This window comes from Molossus molossus, unplaced genomic scaffold, assembly GCF_014108415.1.
Source record: "Molossus molossus isolate mMolMol1 unplaced genomic scaffold, mMolMol1.p scaffold_m16_p_17, whole genome shotgun sequence".
Lineage (NCBI taxonomy): Eukaryota > Metazoa > Chordata > Mammalia > Chiroptera > Molossidae > Molossus > Molossus molossus.
In genome coordinates this window covers 20,249,430-20,270,226 of record NW_023425352.1, presented here as the reverse complement: position 1 = coordinate 20,270,226, position 20,797 = coordinate 20,249,430, and the positions used below count along the sequence as shown (strand labels likewise).

At 46.0% G+C, this 20,797-nt stretch overlaps 1 protein-coding gene across 3 annotated transcripts; it reads left to right on the top strand.

Annotated features, from left to right (window-relative positions):
* The first annotated feature begins 347 nt into the window (after positions 1 to 347).
* On the top strand, positions 348 to 15,274 carry GSTO2 (glutathione S-transferase omega 2). 3 transcript variants are annotated; one of them, XM_036265600.1, is made up of 6 exons: positions 348 to 381; positions 615 to 723; positions 2,619 to 2,841; positions 3,750 to 3,851; positions 13,143 to 13,249; positions 14,696 to 15,274. In XM_036265600.1, exons 1-6 carry the CDS (start codon positions 348 to 350, stop codon positions 14,853 to 14,855), a joined length of 735 nt encoding a protein of 244 aa, XP_036121493.1. In that variant the 3' UTR covers positions 14,856 to 15,274. The 3 variants fall into 3 exon arrangements, 2 of the variants coding, with proteins under 2 accessions (XP_036121493.1, XP_036121494.1); XM_036265601.1 differs by lacking the exon at positions 3,750 to 3,851; XR_004960033.1 differs by lacking the exons at positions 348 to 381; positions 615 to 723; positions 2,619 to 2,841; positions 3,750 to 3,851; positions 14,696 to 15,274 and adding an exon at positions 9,250 to 9,386.
* Positions 15,275 to 20,797: the final 5,523 nt, after the last annotated feature.

The window sequence follows — 20,797 nt, the reverse complement described above, 5'->3', positions numbered from 1 at the left end:
TGTTAAACTCCCTTGAAACACATGCTGGAGTTTAAATGCCCATTCCCCACAGGTTCTTAATGTGGAGAAGAGACCCCCACGGAATGCTGTACCCACGTGTTCAAAGCAGGGGTGCTTTTCAGGGTTTGTTTTGTTTTGTTTTTGCCCACTTCTACATACTTCAGCTTCCAAGTCTGGGGCGATGTCTCTCCAGGTTAAGTTATCCTACCTAGCTTGGTCCCAGATCAACAGGACCCAGTACCTCAAACATTGAATTTGGGCAGGAGGGGCGCGCCGGAGCCTACGGCAGCGGCGAGCCCCGAGGCCGTCACTTCGGGCGTCGGGCGCAGAACAGATTCCTGGACACCATGGCTGTGGATGTGACCAGGGCCTTGGCGAAAGGTAAGTCCTCTCGACAACAGTCCACGGGATGGAGACGTTGGGTCAAGGCCCACAGACAGCGTGGTGGGGAGGGACTTGAAAGGTTCCTCTGAACAAAAGCCATGTGCAAAGGTGTCTAGGGGACCCGGGAGGCGGAGCACGCCCAACCCTCTTGGGGTCTCGGGGAGGTGAGTGAGCCCCTCTCCCCACTGGGCTAATCCGCCTCTTGGTAACCACGCCCTCCTGTTCGGCAGGAAGTGTCCCCCCAGGGCCTGTCCCAGAAGGCCTGATCCGAATCTACAGCATGAGGTTCTGTCCTTATGCGCACAGGACGCGCCTGGTCCTCTGGGCCAAAGGCATCAGGTGAGAAACGGAAGGTCAGCGCCCTACGGGCACCCGGGGATGTTTACAGTCTGGGTGCCCTGTCCTTTTCTTCAGGGGCAGTCAGTACATGATTAGCAAAGGGCAGGTTCGTTACCGGGAGGTCTTGAAATGCAGAGCCCCGTCTGTGTAGGAAATTTAGGCCAACTCACAATAAACTGCACGATGGCTCTGGTGAGCTGGTTCCCTCCAGGAGTGGTGGCGAAGGAAGGGCACAGCAGAGGCTACCGAGGACACCGCTTGAGAGCAGTTTCTTCCATTTCATTGTTTGAAACTATTTGTTCATTCATTCAAAAAATATTTGCACCCTCACCCCAGATCAACTCTGTTCTCCACTTCATTGTGCTTACTGCATCCAACATATTTTTAAACCTCTCTTTCCTCCACTCTTTCCCCCCAGATGTAAGTTCTTGAGGGTAGGGACTTTGCCTTTTTTTTTTTTTTTTTATCCTCACCCGAGGACATTTTTCCACTTTTTTGTTCAGGTAGAGTGGGAGGGAGAGAGAGGAACAGAGAGAGAGAGAAACATCGACGTGAAAGGGACACATCGAGTGGCTGCCACCCGCACAACCGACCAGGGCCGGGGACAAACTGCAACCGAGGTACATGCCCTTAGCGGGAACCGAACCCGGGTCTCTCGGGACCGCAGGCCGACGCTCTAACCGCTGAGCCAAACCGGCCAGGGCCTACATAATTTCTTTAGAGCCGCATTTCTCAACCTTGGCAGTATTGACATTTTGGATGAGATAATTCTTTGTTGTGTGTGTGTGTGTGTTGGGGGTGGTGGCTATCCTGTTTAGTAGTTTCCCTGGCCACTGCACATTTGAAGGCAGTTGAATCCCCTCTCCCCCAGTTGTGATAACCAAAAAACATCTTCAGACATTGCCATATGCCCACGGGGAATGGGTTGAGGTTACTCCCATTCAATCTCCTTGAATGAGCAAAGAATAGTCTCATTTGTTTCCTTTAATCCTTTTAAACATATGTGAGTGACTCTGGTAACTTTATAGGTCTGGACCTCTAATAACAATAATTAAGAAGAAGAATTACAAATGTCATTTCCCCCTGGCTAATGTGGCTTAGCTCTTTGGAGCATGGTCCTGTACACTGAAAGGTTGCAGTTTTGATTTTCGGTCAGAGCACTTACCTAGGTTTTGGGTTTGATTCCCCGTTGGGGCACATATGAGAGGCAACTGATCGACGTTTGTCTCTCATAGTAATGTTTCTCTCTCTCTCAAATCAATAAACATATTCTCAGGTGAGGTTTTTAAAAAATGTTATTGCATGCTTATGTACTAGGCACTAAGCATTTTATATTCATTTACTTATTTGGTCCTCGCAATAATGCCAAGACATGGGTACATTTATTACCCACATTTTACAGTTTAAGGACTCTGAGCAGAGAGGTTAAGTAATTCGGCCAAGGTCACAAGCTAGACTGTTCAGACCCCACGTGGTCTGATGCCAGAATTTGTGCTCATAACTACTAACTTATAGCATATTCTTTTGTGACCTGTTAACAGCAGATCTGTATTTTCAAGCTTTAAATGTATGAGACCCTGTGGTGTGGTGGTTAAGCGTGTGAGTCTGAGTCAGACTCCTGGGCTCGGATCTCGGCTCTGCTCCTTCCTAGTGGTGATATCGGGCAGGAGAGTCAGTCTCCTGGAGTTGGAAATCACAAGGAACAAATGAGAAAAGGCATAGGAAACATTCAACACATAGTACTATAGGAACGAAGACAATGATGTTATTCATACACTTTTAAAAAGGTATTGCAAATTTAAATTTTATAACTTGATTACTTCTGCTTTCAAGATGAGTGTCTGTCTGTGTAAGCCTCTCGCTTTTGTTGTCTTGTTTTCCCTTTGCTTTTTAAGACATGAAGTTATCAACATTAACCTGAGAAACAAGCCCGAGTGGTACTATACAAAGCACCCTTTTGGCCAAATTCCTGTCTTGGAAAATAGCAAATGTCAGCTGATCTACGAATCTGTGATCGCTTGTGAGTACCTGGATGATGCTTATCCCGGAAGGAAGCTGTATCCATATGATCCCTATGAGCGAGCTCGTCAAAAGATGTTATTGGAGCTCTTCTATAAGGTATGTTTAATTTTTTAAAAAGCCACTTACGCTCTATTTTACTTTGTATGTCTTTTTCAAACTTCAGTTCATTTTTAAAGCCAAATCATTAGTGAAATTGTTTTCTTTTGATACTACGTGTGCCTTAGGAGAATAACTGGTATTCAATTATAGTAGCGCTATCACCTCTGATATTAAGGGTTAAAGCCTTCACTGATAGGTGCTTTGACATTTGAACTAGCAGTCTCAAGAGGTATGATTATGGCATGGTTATGACTGTGTGACTTAAGATAGGAACCTTGAAAGAGCTGAAAACTGGTGATGCTTTAAAGGGGATATTTCTAAGGTTTCAAGTAAAAAAAATATTGGATAGAAAAACAATGCATGAAAAGGGATTGCTCTTTATGCAGAGAGCAGTGCCACCTGTCCAGGAATATGAAGAAGAGACTGGTAACGGGAGAAAAATGATGGAGAAACTGAAGATGATTCTCTTTGACATGAAATAAAAATAAGTGACATGTATTGAGCACTTACGATGTGCAAGTGCAGTTCTAACGACCTTATAAAGGTTAACTCGTAACCCTTGCAACTGCCCTTTAAGGTGGGTACTATTACTGTACCCATTTTTCAGATGAGAACACTGAGGTGTAGAGAGGTTAAATGCCTGCCTAAGATTGTACAGCATGGAAGTAGCTGATCAAGTAAGAAGTACTTGAGAACCCCTTTTAAAGCACCTTGTTTTACCAGGGTGCTATGACAGGTGCATTCCTAGAAGCACAGAAATACCCCTCAGAGTGAGCTGGGGAGCCTGGATGTCGGTGTTGGCCTGCCATGCTGTAGGGACAGAGCTTTGGCTGCATTTTCACTCGGAGCAGGAGCATGGATTTCCCTCAGACTTCTCCACTAAGACACTTATGTCCTCTGATTAGGTCCCACATCTGACCAAGGAGTGTCTGGTAGCACTGAGATGCGGGAAAGAATGCGGTGATCTGAAGCTAGCCCTACGCGAGGAATTCTGCAACCTTGAAGAGGTACAAAAAGGGCCCCTCTCCTGGTTAGATACAAGGGAAGAAGAGATGTAAGGCTGCTAGCCTGGTCACCCTGACACTCTGCTTTCATAACTTACTCTTTCTGTCTGACTTTGATAAGTTCAGCTACTAGTCTTCTGATTTTAACTTGTAGTGCGTGCTCTCTACTGCCCCCATTCTGGAATTATTCTTGAAAATCTGGCAAGGAAGTTGGGAGGGCATGTGATGAATTTCCTCCTTTCCCAGAGTCACCACATTCCTTAAGTATCTTTGCGTGGCTTTTGTAGCTTCTGCCAATGAGGTTAAGGTCTGTGTTGGTTAGGGATTGTGTTTGGCTGCTAGTAAAAGGGACCTAACCTACTGTAAATTAATCTTTTTCTCTCACAAAAGCCAGAGGTAGGAGCAGTTCAGGTTTATTTTGATGGCTTCTTCATGAAATTGTCAGGGACTGAGATTCTTTCTTATTCTCTGCTCTGCCATTTTTAGTGCAAAACTTTCATCCTCAAAATGGCAAGATAGCTGCTGGAACTGCAGCCATCACATCCAAGTTCCAGGTTATGGAAAGAAGAACAGGGGAAAAAAAAAGGCAAAAGGCCATGCTCCTTTAAAGGGCTTTCCCAGAAGTCCTACCCAATGACTACTTAAATCTCATTGGCCAGAACATAATTATGGGGTCATAATTATCTGCAGGGGAGGCTGGGATTTGCCAGCCAATTTAGCATGTCCACTAATGTGCCATTTTTTAGTTGTAACTAGCACTCTTCCACTCTAGGGAACTGGTTATCCTCTACTCAGGATGGCTAGTTGAGCATTTTGAGTGCTGTTGCTAGTTTGATAACTTTATTTATTTTTTTATTTTTATCCTCACCCAAGGACATTTTTCCATTTTTTGTTCAGATAGAGTAGGAGGGAGAGGAAGGAAGAGAGAGAGAGAGAGAAACATCGACATGAAAGGGACACATCGAGTGGCTGCCACCCACACAACCCAACCAGGGTCGGGGACAAACTGCAACCAAGGTACGTGCCCTTAGCAGGAACCGAACCCGGGTCTCTCTGGACCTCAAGTCGATGCTGTAACTGCTGAGCCAAACTGGCCAGGACTGATAACTTTATAAATTGTCCAATTCTGACTGCTGCTTTCTAGGTAAACTAGTATTTGCCGTATTGCTTTTAATAACCTTTTATTATACCCTCTCTCACCATGTAAACAACAAAATAATAGTTCTTATTATTTAAAAATTAATTTTACTCTTCTCCATTTATAAAGTAATATTTGTTCATTTGAGAAAACTTGCTGATATAATAAACACCCTTATATATTACAGAAAAATATAGAAACTAAAAAAAAATCCATAATTACCACTACCCAGAAATAATAATTTTTTTTAGTACTTTTGTGTTTTCTGTCCCTTTCTTCTATGTATATTATTATGTAGTTGAAATTATACTGTATATAAAACGTGGTTAGCATTATGCTATAAGGATTTTCTCCATATTTTTATAAACTCTATAAATGCTTGTTTATTTGTAAAAGGGTGTTTATTATATCAGCATTATTTGTGATAGTAAAAAAATTATAAATCTTAATGTACGTTAGTTGGGGATTGGTTAAACAAATTGTGTTCATCTTGTGGAATTCTGTAAAGCAGTTAAAAGTGATTGAGGTAGAGCCATGCGTACTGACATGAAAAGATTACCTAGAAACATTTAAGTGAATCACACCTTAATGCAGATAGTATGATCCCATTTTTATAGAAGAAAACAATTGATGCATGTACATGTATGTAAATAAATGTCTATGAAAGTGATACATCAAACTCTCAATAGTGGCTACTACTGGGAAGGGGGTTAGAATTAGGATAGGAAAGAAAAGTAGCTAAGGGCATGGATGGGGGAAAGAGAATTGTTGCCTTTTATACTGTTTTCTGTGTTTCATTTTAGAATAATAATAATGTATTTCTCTATTACATGTGTAATGTTTATTTTTGTTTTTTTTTTTTTACTTTTATTAGCATTTATTTTATGCTGAAGTTACTCCTGGGCCATAAGATTCTGTTTTTCCAGTTTCTTCTGGGATACCTTTTTCTTTTGTGCAACCTCCTCCTCTGGTTTAGGAACAATCTGCTCTTCCTCAGTAGGATCATCTCGATTTGGCAGGGAGAGCTCACGTGTGGGTTAACGCCCCTGAGCTCTGTCAGTTCTGTGCCGCATCTGGGAGCTTTGTTCACCCGGATGTGCTCCACGACCAGAGAATCTGCATCTAAACCCTTACGTTCGGCATTGCTCTCTGCATTTTGAAGCATGTGCAGCAAAAATTTAGCACTCTTTTTGGGCTCCCAATCCTGGGTCCAGCCCCATTATTTGGCCTGGCCACACCTACCAATTCCACCATTGTGACAACAGTCTGGTACAAATGACTTCTTCTTTTTTCTTTATTAATTTTTTTAGAGAGAGAGGAAGGGAGAGAGAGAGAGAGAAAGAGACATCGGTGTGAGAGAGAAACATCCATCAACTGCCTTCTGCACGCCTCCTACTGGGGATCGAGCCCAGAACTGGGCATGTGCCCTGTTGGGAATAGAACCGAGACCTCTCAGTACATGGGACGACACTCAATCCACTGAGCCACACCAGCTGGGCTACAAATTACTTTTGTAAAGTGACATGCTTTTGTAAAGTGACTCGGTGGCTTTTCAGATATGCATACCCTTAATGGCCTGGGCAGTTTTACAAGGGTTCTTAAAAGTGAACATGAAGATTTGAACTTCTTGATTTGCATGATTTTTGAAGGTCAAGTGAATAGTGAACTATTTTCAGAGGTCACCTCAGGCTGCTGACAGGAAGAGCATATGTGTAATTTTTGTAATAAAAAAAACAAAACAAAACACTTTTCATTCTTCATAATTCGCCATGTATACAAACCATAAACTTTTTTATCCAGCACTTTTACCCATTATGAATGCTGCTTCAGGGAACAGCAGCTTCTTTGCATAAAAAGTGTTTTCTCTATTTTAGAATCAGTGCTTAGGTCGGATTTCCAGGAATGGAATGACCAGATCAAAGGGCTGAACACTTACAGGCTGGAGCTGTATGTCACTACATCCTTCCTCAAAGACTTGTGCTGTTTACCCCACCAGCAGTATATGAAAATGCCCTTTGCTCTGTCCCCTTTCCACTACTGGGGAATTTCATTTAAAAAGATACTTTCCTGTTTTGGAGAGAAAGAGTAGTTTCTCGCTGTTGATATAATGTGTATTTCTTTGATTGCTAGTGAAGTGGGAGATTTCCCCCAAAGTATGCCATCTCTTAGTGCTCTTTTTGTGCAAATGGTCTCTTAGATCTGTCTGTCATGGTCTTACTGATTTTCCTTGCTGATTTGTAAAAGTTCCTTTGAAGGAGTTTCTTATATATAAGATATGTGCTTGTTTTTAAGATACATTTTTGTTGTAACTTTTAATTTGGCTTATCTTTTTTTGTACATATAGAAATATAACACTAAAAAACACCGTGCCAGAAGTCCTTCCTGTTGTGATTTCTTCCACTGTTTTTATACACAGGAGGTCTCCCTTCCCCCTACAGACATTCAGTAAATATTCATTTATTTTTTCATCCACCATCCATCACTTTAAAGATATTTGACTTGTCAAGCATTGCCCTACTAGGTCCCCCACCCCCATGATTTTACAAATATATTGTAGCAAAAGAGTTAAGCCCATTAAAAGGATTCCTGGGTAGAATTTTCGGGGTGGTCCCTTAACCCCCAAATGCTGGCAAGGTGCATTCTGAATCTTCCTAGGGGACTGTAGGTCCTAAGTGATGGGTGGCAGGATGCGGCATGTTCTACCAGACAGTACTTCTAAGGCTTCTTTCTAGAGGAGACAGGATGTTATCTGTACTCTGTTTGCTCTGCACCCTTGGTTCGCTTTACAGGGAACCGGTTCATTGTCGCTAGCTCAGCCTCAGCTGTGTATCAGTGTAGCAGGGGCCGGAAATGTGAAATCTGGAGAATCTCCCCTTATCTCTTATGAAGCCAAGAGACTTCTGCTCAGGAGTTGAATACTTTACTGTTGCCTTTGGGTAAGGGCCTGAATTGCTGATTGATTGGCCGGTGGCTTTGTGTCTTTTGGGGGAAGGTGGAGGTTCTGTTTCTTGAGAGCTATTTCCATCAAGAAAAACTGCTTTCTTCCTCCGCAAGGACAGCCTCCCTGCTGTCTGTCCGCAGAGGCCAGGTTTTCTTTACAGTGGTGTAAACGGCGGTGGTGCAGGGCAGGCAGTTATTGACGCTGAATGCGAGTCCAGGATTGTAGACTGTGAAGCTTTTAAGAAGGTCCGGTTTGAGGAAGTCTGGGATCCTTTTCTCTTCATGATCTTGTTTGTCCACAAAATCCTTACTGATCTCTTCCTCCCTGGTGAACCTCCTGGGAGTGCCACAGTCGTATCACCATGCGTATTACCGTCGATGGCCACAAGGGGGAGCCCCGCGCCTCTTCCTTCCACTTGTGCTCCAGCGCTGCCTTCCTTTCCGTCCCCCTGGGGGAGCCCGAGAGGCCTTCACAGAAGATGCCCACCTTCCAGGCTTTTTGCCTTCAGGGAGTGGAGATAGTGTCAACCCAAACAGTCCCTTCCTCCCTTCTCATTTGCATGCTCACTCTTTATCTTTTAACACATCCAAAAGCCAGGGAACCCTCTGTAGTCATTTTCCAGTGCATTAGAGGACAGAAAATTTTAAAGTATTTATATATTCTATTATTCTAGAACATCAAATGGTTATCCCCAAAAGATCTCAGTTCTTAAATCTGAATTGAAGATGTGCTAATACTTTTGGGAAACCGGGGGCTAGAAGTCAGGGCCTCAGTTCCCTCCCCATGAGTAGCCTTGTGAGGGAGTTCTGGGCCTTAGAAGAACAGTATCTTCTCCAACCTTGCTTGGTGATGCCAAGGACAGTAACTCTGAAAGTAAGGGATTCCATTGTGAGATAGGCTATTCAACAGCAGAATGGCCAGCATGCCCAGTCGGTGTGGCTCAGGGGATTGAGCGTCGTCCCATGGACAGAGAGGTCCTGGTTCAATTCCTGGTCAGGACACATGCCCAGGCCTCGGGCTCGATCCCTAGTAGGGGCATGCAGGAGGCAACCGATCTGACGTTTCTCACATCAATGTTTCTATCTCTCCCTTCCTCTCTCTCTCCAACAAATAATAATAATAATAAAAAGAGAGATTGGCCAACATCATTAGATATGGCAGGCAGGTGACAGAAATAACTCAAAATCGAGTTTTTCAGATGACTGGATATTAACATAACCACTGCTCAGTGGGTCCAGGTATAGCGCAGCAGCTTCCTGTTGTGTTTCTGTAGGAAAGATAAGACATTGGGAATTAAGACTGCTAGTTCATTTTACCTCTGACTATGCGAAAAATTGTCAGAGGAGCTCATTGGCTGTAAGCAAGGGACTCGTTTAAACCAAGAACACATAAGAACTATTTGGGAAAAGTTGCCTGAAGACCTTCTTACCAATGGAATGAAACAGGAGGGAGAATTCTGGTAAGCTCTTCCACCCTGAGTATGATTGTTGGTGTGTCTCGCCTCCCTGCCGGTTAGATGCTCTGGCAGAGCCCCTGGTTGACAGAGGGGAGAAAGAGGGAGTTCTCACCGGGGAGCTGAGCTGGGCCAGTCCTTGGCTGCAGAGAAGAGGCTTTCAGAATCTGCTGATTCTAAGCTTTGTGCTGTTGCTTAAATTTAAAGAACAAGCAAAGAATTCACAAGGGACTTGAGGAAGCTTCTGTGATTCGAGTCCTCATCCATCCATCCATTTGAAGCTGAATGACACTAGTCTGGGAATTAGGAGAAAGGTGTTTTTGTCTTAGCTCTGGCACTAACCAGAGAGTCCCTTTACCTCTCTGGGACAGCAATGCCTCCCGACAGTGCGAGTCTCTTGAGCTTCCACGGGGGAGAAAGGCATCAGCTCACCAGCGTGTTTTCCTCTCCACGTCGCTGCCAGGAAACTCAAGTCCGATTCGAAGCTTTGAGGAACTCTGCAGGGCTCTTGGCTTGATCCCTTGACACCATTTTCCTTCCTTGTTTTGACCTTGTATTTTAACTTTTATTTTCCCAGATCTTTTTTATTTGCATTTTATTATTTTTCACATTTAATATTTTGTTGCATACTTCTTTTACATTGTACCTCTAATTTTTTTGTGTAATGAGCATGGTATAAAAAATGGTAGAATGCATGGTGGTGGGGGAGGGTCAGACTAGACCAGTTCCAGTGGCCCTTCCAGTACCAATGTTCTATGATTTGAAGGGGAAAAGTTATTTCACATGTTCGTAAGTTATTAGGTTTGCACAGAGGGAGTTCTCCCATTGAGGGTCCTGAGACTTCCATAACCCTCTGAGGAGGCCTGGCCAGTGTGTCTCCTACATCACTGGGATAGCTCTGTGAAGGAGCTGTCACTTTGGCTGGTTTATAGGAAGACAGATATTCTTTTGGGGTTTTTATTTATTTGTTTTTTATCCTCACTCACCCGAGGACATTTTTGCATTTATCTTTAGATAGAGCAGGCGGGAGAGAAGGAGGAAGAGAGAGAGAGAAACATTGATGTGAGAGAGACACATCGAGTGGCTGCCACCCACACAACCCCAACCAGGGCCGGGGACAAACCGCAACCAAGGTACGTGCCCTTAGCAGAAACCGACCCCGGGTCTCTCTGGTCCGTGGGCCGACGCTCTAACCGCTGAGCCAAACTGGCCAGGGCTATTTGGGGGTTTTTAGACTTGCCCTGTGAGAAAGCTGGTGGAGAAATGTCTGTCTGAAGCAGCTGGATCAAGAACTCCAAGAATTTTGATGTGAGTGGTCCCAAGTCACACTTGGATTTAAGAAAAGTGAGAGGAAATGTGTAGATGTGTTTTGGGGGTGAGATAGAAGCTGCCAGAAGGTAGTTGATGCCTCATTCATTTCACCCATATGCTCATCTTGACTTTTTATTGTACAAGTTCCTTGGTAGGAGGGCTGGAATGACTTTATGAGTGTTTATATACAGGTTGGTCACAACCATAAGATCACATATATTTAAAATAGACTCCTACTTTGAGTAAATGAAAAGCTTTAGAAATACATACTAAATAAATATCGATTACTAAGCAGTTACTCATTTTCAAAATATCTATTACTTTACCAAAGGACCAATCATGGGTTCCAGTAAATGTCTACATATTTCTTTTGACAAGGACTTTCCCCAAAGCACCTCTGCTCTGTGAAGCAGAGGTTACACAGGAATTCCAGAGTCCAAACATTTGATTTGGTTCTGACTTGTGCCATGAAAGTCAGTAATAAGCTAGAGGCATACATTTCAAAGTCAGTGATAACAGTTTGCGTAATTAGTGCTTTTATTCCTGAACATAAAGAAGGCGTGCACCTTTCTGGAATCCATTAAAACTCTGTAAGTCAGATCTTAGTTATACGTGACTGAAATAGCCTCTGTTTTGAGTTTTTATTGGCCAAATTCTGCTGTTTTAGTACCATCCTGTAGTAGTTTCTTTGAACAAAATGATGCCACCTCCTATTTTTTCAGACTTTCAGGACAGTAGTCCAAGGGACTTCTCTGTGCCATACTGGAGATGATGAGACTTAGACTTTAGGCCATATGACTTGCTCTGTCCTCTGAGCAGGGTGGTGGAATCCCATTGATCCTTTCTGTCCGGGGTGGGTTTGCTTTCTGTAGATGTAACCTTCTGAGGTCTCTGTGCTCTGTCATCATAAGAACTCACATTTATTCATGCATAGTGGGCACTAACATTGCACCATTTTACAGATGAGAAAATTGAGGCTTGAAAGAAGAGGTACATAAGTTGCCTTGGGGTCCATGTTGAATCGGAGGTAGAGCCCAGCACAGGACCAGATCTGTTGGTTCCAGAACTTGCCTTCTTAACTACAACCCTAGACTACATCATAGAGTCAACAGCTGGTCTAGAGTATGAGGAGTCAAGCCTGATGGATAAAGACAGGAATATGGAAATCCAGATAAAGGATATAGGAATCTAGATCTATACCTAGGATATAGGACTCTAGATCTATAGCTATAGAGAAGTATTTAGTTGACTATGAGTTATATGGGTCACAGAGAGTCATCTGATTAACTAGGTAATTGACACCCTACCTTTCTCTTTGGGAAGACCTGGCCCAACAATAATCTCTGCTAAGCACTTTTGCTTTTGAAATTTTCAGGTGCTTTTTTATTTATTTATTTATTTATTTATTTATTTATTTATTTATTTATTTATTTTTATCCTCACCCGAGGACATTTTCCCATTTTTTTGTTCAGGTAGAGTGGGAGGGAGAGAGAGGAACAGAGAGAGAGAGAGAAACATCGATGTGAAAGGAAAACATCGAGCGGCTGCCCCCCACACGACTGACCAGGGCCGGGGACAAACTGCAACCGAGGTACGTGCCGTTAGCGGGAACTGAACCCCAGTCTCTCAGGACCGCAGGTCGACGCTCTAACCGCTGAGCCAAACCGGCCAGGGCAGGTGCTTTTATTTTTATTTATTTATTTTGTCTTTGGCTATCTGTTTATTAAGAGTTTATCTGTTTTCTGTCTGGGTTGATTTGACCCATTTGGGAATGAGAAATTTTATTTTAATGTAAAAAGTTGATAATGTTGAGTGCCAACAAGTGTGGCGTTCAAAGAGCTCAAATAAAAAAGAAAATATGATAGAAAGACTATGTTGGGATTAGAGGGAGTCCATTAATAGCAATATTCTCTCCTGCCTTCATTCTTAATGATTGAGAAATAAGGCACAAGAGGACGGTGCATGGAGAGTGCCGTACCCCTTTGCCACAGATAAAGTGGAGCCTGGAGAATGGAGGTCACAACTGCAACAAGTGGGGTTCCCAGCGTGTTCCTCCTCTGTCCCAGTAGTGGGCTGCACTGGCCTGACTCGAGGCCTCTGCTCTCCAGGGGCTGAGCTGCTCCGAGGAGAAGCACCCAGAGGAGCCTGCTCCAGGCTAAGGGGGAGGGGCCGGGCTCCCTCTGCCTAGGTTGTCCTTCCAAATTCTCCAATAAGATGAGCCGCACCCTGTTCAAAGGGGGGAGGGGACTGAGTGAGGCCAGGAGTCTTACCCTACAGGAAGTGGAGGAAACCCCAGGAAAAGGGAAGAGGTACTTATCTAACAAACCAGAAGGAGAGTCAACGCCTAAGTTCTCCCTCTGCGGGAACTGATTTGATACTTGTATTTAGTGCCTGTAACCATGCCAGCAGATCAGTAAACTAATTTGCTTTTGTTCTGTTTCAACACTTAGATTCTTAGCTACCAGAATACCATCTTCTTTGGTGGAGACTGTATATCCATGATTGACTACCTCTTTTGGCCCTGGTTCGAGCGGCTGGATGTATATGGAATAGCTGAGTAAGACATTTGACCACGTGGTCATGCATTCCTGGGGTCGGACTGGGTAACAGTGGCTGGGACGGGCTATGTGCCATTGATCCCCCTTTGGACACAGTGCATGATGCCTGTGAAATGAAGTCAGGTTTGAAACGGTTTCCTTGTTCACAATGCACCTCGAGTGCTCCTCTGCCACTATCTGTGGACCCAAACTTGCCCCATATTTCTGCTAATAAGACCCTGTGTCCAAGAACCTCCCATGGTGCTTCAGAGCTGCGTCCTCACCAGCCCGTCCAAACTCAGGCCAGGGGGAAAGCAGTTGGTGAATCTTAGTCATGAGGTTTTGGTGACTTGTCTGCAGCTCCCTTGGTGGCCTGGCTCCTGGACCTGCTGAGTCCCCCAGTGGACACCATCGGCTTTACTCACATCTTAGTTCCCTGAGGAATCTTCCCCAGATAGGATTTTTTAAAAAATAAATGATTTTAAAAGCAATAGAGGCTCGATGTTAAAACGAACAAATGAAATGGCCACTGTGGAAGTGTAGGGATGTTTCAAGTGGAAGAAATTGTGTGGGAGGCTCGGGGGGACCGTGCAGAGGGCCTGGGCAGAACACGGGCTTTGTTGTCACAGTGCCCAGGAAGGAGACGCGCCGGCACCTGCAGCAACCGCACCAGTCCTGGGGTGGGTGCCGGACAGTCTGGCACTTGGGGACCCCGTGCTGCCCAGCCAGCACTGCGCGTGCGCCCCGTCGTGCACGGGCTGGGCTGCCCAGGGGCCATCTGCCCTTCCCCCTTCGCTGTCTCAGGGGGAAGATTGGATACAACGTTTTTAAAAGTCTTAGACTCTGTCTCAACATAAACATCATGAAAACGTGTCTCCTCTGGGGACAGAGTATTGAACCACACATTGGGGGCCCTTGCTTCTACTCCCACATTTCCCACTAACCAGTTGCACTCTCTTAAACAAGTCATTCGACAGATTCTAGACCTAAACTTCCTGGTCTTTGAAATAACAGAACCCAGTCAGCTCTATTATTTCACGGTTTGATGATTGTTTTACTCATGTTTTAAAAAGTATTCTGGAAATGACTTGTTTTTATCTTTTTCAAACCCACTAAAGTAAAATCCAAGAATGACAAAAGAATGTCTCTTTCAGAGGGTTTTTTCCTGCTGGTCAACTGAGGCACAGGCACCTTATTTCTCCAGAGCAGTTGCCCATACAAGTATTTGAACTGTATTGTTAAAATCAATCGCAACTTACACAATTCCAAAGCACACACAGGTATCTCCGAAACAAGATTTTCCTTCAGTAAGTGATTGTGCCCAGTTGATCATAAGGTAACGCAGATAACTCTGTTGCCCAAAGAAACCCATTTTTTTTGTATCTTGTGAATCTAAAGATGAGCACGCACCATTTTCCTGATGCCTTCCCCTTTGGGTGAACTAACACTTCTGTCCTGTCCTGCAGCTGCGTGAACCACACCCCAGCCCTCCGGCTCTGGATTTCGGCCATGAAGCAGGACCCCACGGTGTGTGCTCTTCTCATAGATAAGAACATGTTCCTGGGCTTCTTGAATCTCTACTTTCAGAACCACCCTGACGCCTTTGACTATGGGCTTAGTTGCTGAGCCCCATGGTCCGCCCCTTCAGAATCCAGAATTCCCAAGCATGTCGTGACTCTGTATCAGGAGTTGTTTGGGTGGGTCCATTAATCTCTGTTCATTTTCTTTAAGGTTCCCAATAAACACGGAGACAGAAAAGGCATTCTTTCTGATAATCACTGTCTGACTTCACAAGCCCATAGCTTCTAAGGATCGTCTAGAAATCTAGTGCCCAGTGCTAATGTCCAAGCACATTTTAGGAGCTGGTGTGCCTCCTGGCTCCTGGGCCTTTGGCCCAGTTTCACCTCCAGATTATTGATGGTGATGGTGAGGTTCAAGGCCTCCCCATCACTGACATTTGTCACTATAGACTGGCATTCTCCACAGCCTCCCCGGTGGGAGGAAAGCTAGAGAGGAAAAGGAAGACAACATCTCACATCCAAATACTCTCCATCTGGCAAATGAAAGCTGCAGTCCATGCGGGTGTGCACGAGTATCACTGTCATCCAGACTTTGGCTGCGGGCCTGGGAGACACTGAGGGTCTCATGACTGAAAGAATTCTAAAGCAGGAAATGAAACACCCGTTATCACCCTGGACTAATAACGTCAGAATTTTACCGGCGTTGTTCGAGCTCAGAATGGCTCACAAAATGTTCTGTAGTCGCATCCTGCCTTAAAAAAATACACACACCCTCAAACCAGTTACAGGCCAAGGTCACTCGATTGGATTTTCGTCACACACACTCTTTCAGTTCATTGCAGCAGATGCCTCTGGTTGCTTGTTGTGTACCAAGCCCTGGGACATCTGCATGATCAAGATGACAAAGGTGACAAAGACACAGGAGCCCCCGGTCCCTCCACTCATTTCGGTTGTGGTGCTAGACTAGTGTTTCAGAGCTGCTTGGCCTGCTGTGGGAATGGTTGTCTCAGCCTGGCGTGGCCCCTCTGCCGGCTCGGACCACTGAGGCTGACAGAGAGCCCAGACGCATGGCCTGGTGTGCCGGCAGGTGCCTTAGGAATGGGGCGGGCCTGTCCAGTGCTATGTTGTCTCAGCCTGTGATCCTTTTAGCTTTGTTTATGCTTAACCTTTTCCCAGCCTCCCGCTAGGCTGAGAGTTCCAGGCAGCAATGGAGTGACGTCTAGGATCATCGCTGCCCACGGAGGAGCTGTCTGCTCCCTGCCTCTGACTCAGCCTGGACCAGCCGCATTTCTCCCCACGTCTCGGCCTGGCCTGGCCTGGCCATCTGCTGCCTCTGGGTGGATTTTGACTCATGTAAATAGTTACGAGTGTGACTTGGTGCCAGTTGGACTGAAGCAAGCCTGCTCAGTGAGGCGGCCTGGTCTGCCATAGCAGGCGCCGCAGGATGGGGGCCATCTGCTGTGCCATCTTCTCAGGATGGGATGCCCTGTTGCCATGGTGCCCGAACCAATGCAGAGAGAGGTCTGTGAGTCACATTTCCCTGGGATCTTTGCTTGGCTTCTGTGGTCTCTGCTGGGACGTGGGGACTGATCAGTCCTTCAGGTATAAACCCCGCGTGCTGGCAGAGCGTTCTGCACGGGGCCAACGTTGCTGTCAGCACAGCAGATGACGGCATGTCTCTGATGGCCGGAACCAAAGACATTCTCCTTTGGGCCCCACATGCTACCTGAGACGGCTTGAAGAACCTGGAAATAAAGCACAGAAGAAAGTGCTTGTGGGAACGGCTGCAGGGCAGCCCTCAGCCCAGTCTGGGGTTTGAGAGCCTTTCCAGCAGCTGTACCCTCCGCGTTTCGCCAGGGTCACCTGCTCTGCCTCCCACCTTCCACTTCCTTTCCCGTTTTGTTTTTTTTAAATCTGACCCACAGAGGAAACTGAGTTGTCAGCCTCTGGCTGAAACTAGGATTTAGCCTAGAGAGAAGAGGAAATTAAATAATCCTCCATGAGGAGCTTTGCAAAATACCACTTCTTTTCTTTTTGGCGGAGGGGGTGGGGGCAGAAATGCGGCAGGGTAATAAAAATACGACGAGAAAGAGCAGGAGGTGTTCCATCATCTCATGTCTCAGAGATAACCACTTTTAATAACTGGCGTATCTCTTACAAAAGCATGTTAAATTCAAGAGTGACGCTGAAAGCTGTCCTTGATGTCTTGCAGATTGGAACGAGAGAAAAATAGTTTCAACCACAGAAAGTGCCTCGTTGTCGTGGATGATGTTAGCGTCCGAATCCATGACCAGAGGAGGGCGTGTAGCGCTCCCTCCCTTAGAAGTTCTGCACTGGAGCTGTCTGAACTGAGTCCAGTTACGTCTTGACATGGAGGGGGTGGGGCGTAGGTGGCCCGGACAGGTGGCAGTGGTGGCGGGGAGGAGATGGTTCTAAATATTACTTGAAGTTCTTTCTAGCTCTAAGTTTCTCTGATCTCAGACAGCAGAGTGTTAGAGTGGACTGACTAAGTGATCAGGTATACGCTGGAATGTTCCCTCCAGCGCCGTGGGTCTGCCTGCCTCCACAGTGCTCCTGGAAGCTTTGGTGGTGGGCAGGGAGGGGGTGTTTCTTCTTTGAATCTCCCCCCTTCATGTCCAGCCTGATCCACATTTCCTTTGCCAAAGTCAGTGGCCTTCTTGATGGAGGGGAACTGCTCCTCTGCTTTGAGAGTCAAGCTTGACTCCTTCATGGTTCATGTTCCATTTGTTATCTCCACTCCTTGCAGATGCCCAGATATGCAGCCCAAGGGGGTTGTCAGCGACGAGCCTGCAGCCCCTCTCCCCTTTCCTTGCCAGCGGGGACCAGCCATCGTAGGTTTGTCAGCCGGAGGACAAAGCCGCTGAGGCAGGCTGTCAGCCTTTCGGGGTCCAACCACTGTCCCAAGAGACCTGTGATCTGACGTAGCCGAGTCCACCCTCCAGGAATAGGTGGGCAATGAGGCCGTGGGGGCTGGGGGCGTCATCTCTGGCCAGTTGGAAGAGAGGCCCAGGGTGGCGCGTGAGAAGTGGCAGGAAGTGGGTGTTTGCTTTCTGTTTCTATTTTAAAGTTACCCTAAGAGAAATCTAAAATATCACTGATTGGTGGGTTTTAAAGAAACAGATGGGATCAAGTCTTCCCCATCATTCTACCCTACCCCTGCCCTGCAAATCTCACCTTGCACCTATATTTTCCCCTCAAGAAAAGTGGAAATATCTTTGAACATTTTTTAGGTTTATGCAGTTGCATCTTTCTGGGAGATACTTTGTTGCTAAAAGTTTTATTTCCTGGTTTCTTGGTGGGGCTTAGAGGAACACCAAAGCAATGGGAAAATGCATTTCACCTCTAAAGGAGGGGCCCCACTTTGTAAAGGAGGCAGTAAGCGAGCCCTGGGCTCTGATGAACGGAACACAAGCATTTGGGGAAAGAATGACGACTGTGTTGTATTTTCCTTGGGGAGGTTCTTCGTATTTCCCCACGCACAAGGGAGTTAGAGCTGTTATAACTGGATCCCAAAGCTGATCTGGCTTCCCTTCTCCTCATGCTATGCAGGGTTCAGAGCCACATCGTTTCACCTTCACTTACCACCAACCTTCTTTGTTCTCTGACTGATTTTGTGGTCATTGGCCTTGTCTTCCCAATAGACCCAGTTGCTTGGGGACAAAGCTCTTGTCTTACACCTCTGTTACCCACATAGCATGACCCAGGGTGGAACATGAGCTGTCTTGGGTTAAAAATGCCTTTTCCTCACTCTGGTGCCATGATGATCGAATCATTCCTGGATAATAGTGTATTTTTATGTGGTCAGATGCTTGGTGGTGAATCCACGGACAGTATGCAGTTGAGTAGAGTATGGTGATTACCAGGGGAGGAAGGATCACTCAAAAGCCAGCTTTATGCACAATGTTCACTGCAGTGCTGTTTACGACAGCAAAAGGGGGGGGCACTTAAGTGTTCCTCAGTAGAGGAGGTTGGATAAATTAGAGGACATCCAGATATACTGGGAGATAGCATAGCAGCTATTTTAAAGAATATGGTAGAGTCAAATGTTCAAAAAAGATATCCAAGAAAAGTTAGATGGTATGGTACAACTTATGTAAACAAAAACAAAAGGAATGTAACCACACACATGATACATACATACATAGAGAAATGCTGGACATATATACAAGAAACCTCATATTGGTTATTGCTGGGGAATGGACCGAGAAGTCAGGAGTGGGAACTTTTATCTGTTCATTTCTGTCAGTGGTTGACATTTATTTTATCATGACTGCATTGTTTTTATTATTAAAAAAAAAAAAAAAAACTAGTTAGAAAAACAAGTTATCTTTGGATGAGGGAAGTTAACTCTGAAAGATAGCCCTCCAGGGTGGAAGTGGGTCACGGCGCGGAGGGTGACGTGGGCGGGGATGAGGCGGATTGAAGGAGTTGAAGCACACGTTTCCTTCACTGTGTGGTTCTTGGCTCTCTCCGAGGTCTGCCGGCCAAACCAAACACCCTTCCAGCTCGATCCCATGAGGTGGAGACAGGACGGAGCATGAGAATGTTCTGAACCGCAGCCTTCAGAGTGACTTAAGCTAGGACATTCAATGACGGCTGCCACAGTTGCCACCAACCCCTCTGGAATCCGCCCGTGAACCCCCATGGCACTTCACAGGCTGATCACACAGTTTGGGACTTCATAGTTTCAGGCGAATCGAGTTGCTGTCTCAAAGCTCATCAATAGCTTGCCATTGTATTAAGTCCAAATTTTATTATGAGATAACTTATTGTATCAAGGTCAAATTTACTTAGATTAGCATTCAAGGCTTTCTGTGGCGAGCCCCACTCAACATCTTCAAACTCATTTGCTGAGTTCTCAGTAAACACCAGCACATATCCTAGCACTGCCTGGGTTTGAATCCTAACTTTGCTTACCACCGGGTGACTTGGGACAAGTCATTTAACCCTTCTGTGCCTGTTTCCCCATCTGGAAAATAACAGCCTCCTCATCATGGGGTTGACACAGGAATTAAATAACTTTACATTAAAGTACACAGAAGTGTGTCTGACACCGCAGGTGCTACTTCAATGCTGCCTGAATCGGTTATGCTTCCCTGCCCGCCCTCCATGCGCTGGCCGGGCGATTTCCCTGGCGGTGCTGCCCGTCTCTCGGGAGCCATACCCGGCAGCACTGTCCCAGGGGGCCTGCCTGGTCCCTCCAGGTGCTCGGTGGTTCTTGAACTTTCAGAATCACCTGGGGAACTTGGAAAAGTGCAGATTCCTGAGCCCCCTCCTAGAGATTCCATGAAGTCTGTGGCATGGCCCAGAAATCTGCACCAGGATGATAACCCCGTGGTTAGGCCAGGGCCACACCCAGAGAGGCAGGCCCCAACTGGGCTCCCCTTTGGCTCCCCAGAGGCACACCTCCGCCTTTCCTATGGCACTTTTCACGGGTGAGGATTTGGGAGGCCAACTTACAGTCCTTCCCAGGGCACGGGCTTGGTTCCATTCATTTTTCTTTCATAAAGCCTCGTGTGTGAGGCTCCCAGTAAGTGTAGACTATTGGTGACAGGCTAGAAAGTGCTCGCCAGCGCTCCCCTCCCCCGCCCTCTGCTCCTCCTGTCACTGGGGTGAGTGCGGGGTACTCGTAAGAAGCTGTAGTGTAGCTGGCTTGTTGGCTTCTCCCAGCAGCTCTGCAGGGAAAGCTGCCCACGAGTTCTAACTTTCCATCTGGAAAGGACATGACAGCCATCCTCACCTAGGGGTGTCGTCAGTCACTAGAGGGAGCTTTAGAGGTAAAGCCTGCCTGGGTACCATGTGGCTTCAAGGCGGGGTGTGGGCATTTGACCAAACTCTCTGGGTGTTTCTGGTGACCTTGATTATGACCCAAAGTGCTGGTCCCAGGCTCTCAACCTGGGCTGTGCTTCAGGGGGGCAGAGGCTTTTGAGGATGTAGGACCCTCCCCAATCTAACCAACCTCTGGGCCTGGGGCTGAGCCTACTCACTTCAGCCTTTGTCAAGAGCCTCAGCAAAATGCAGCCCTGG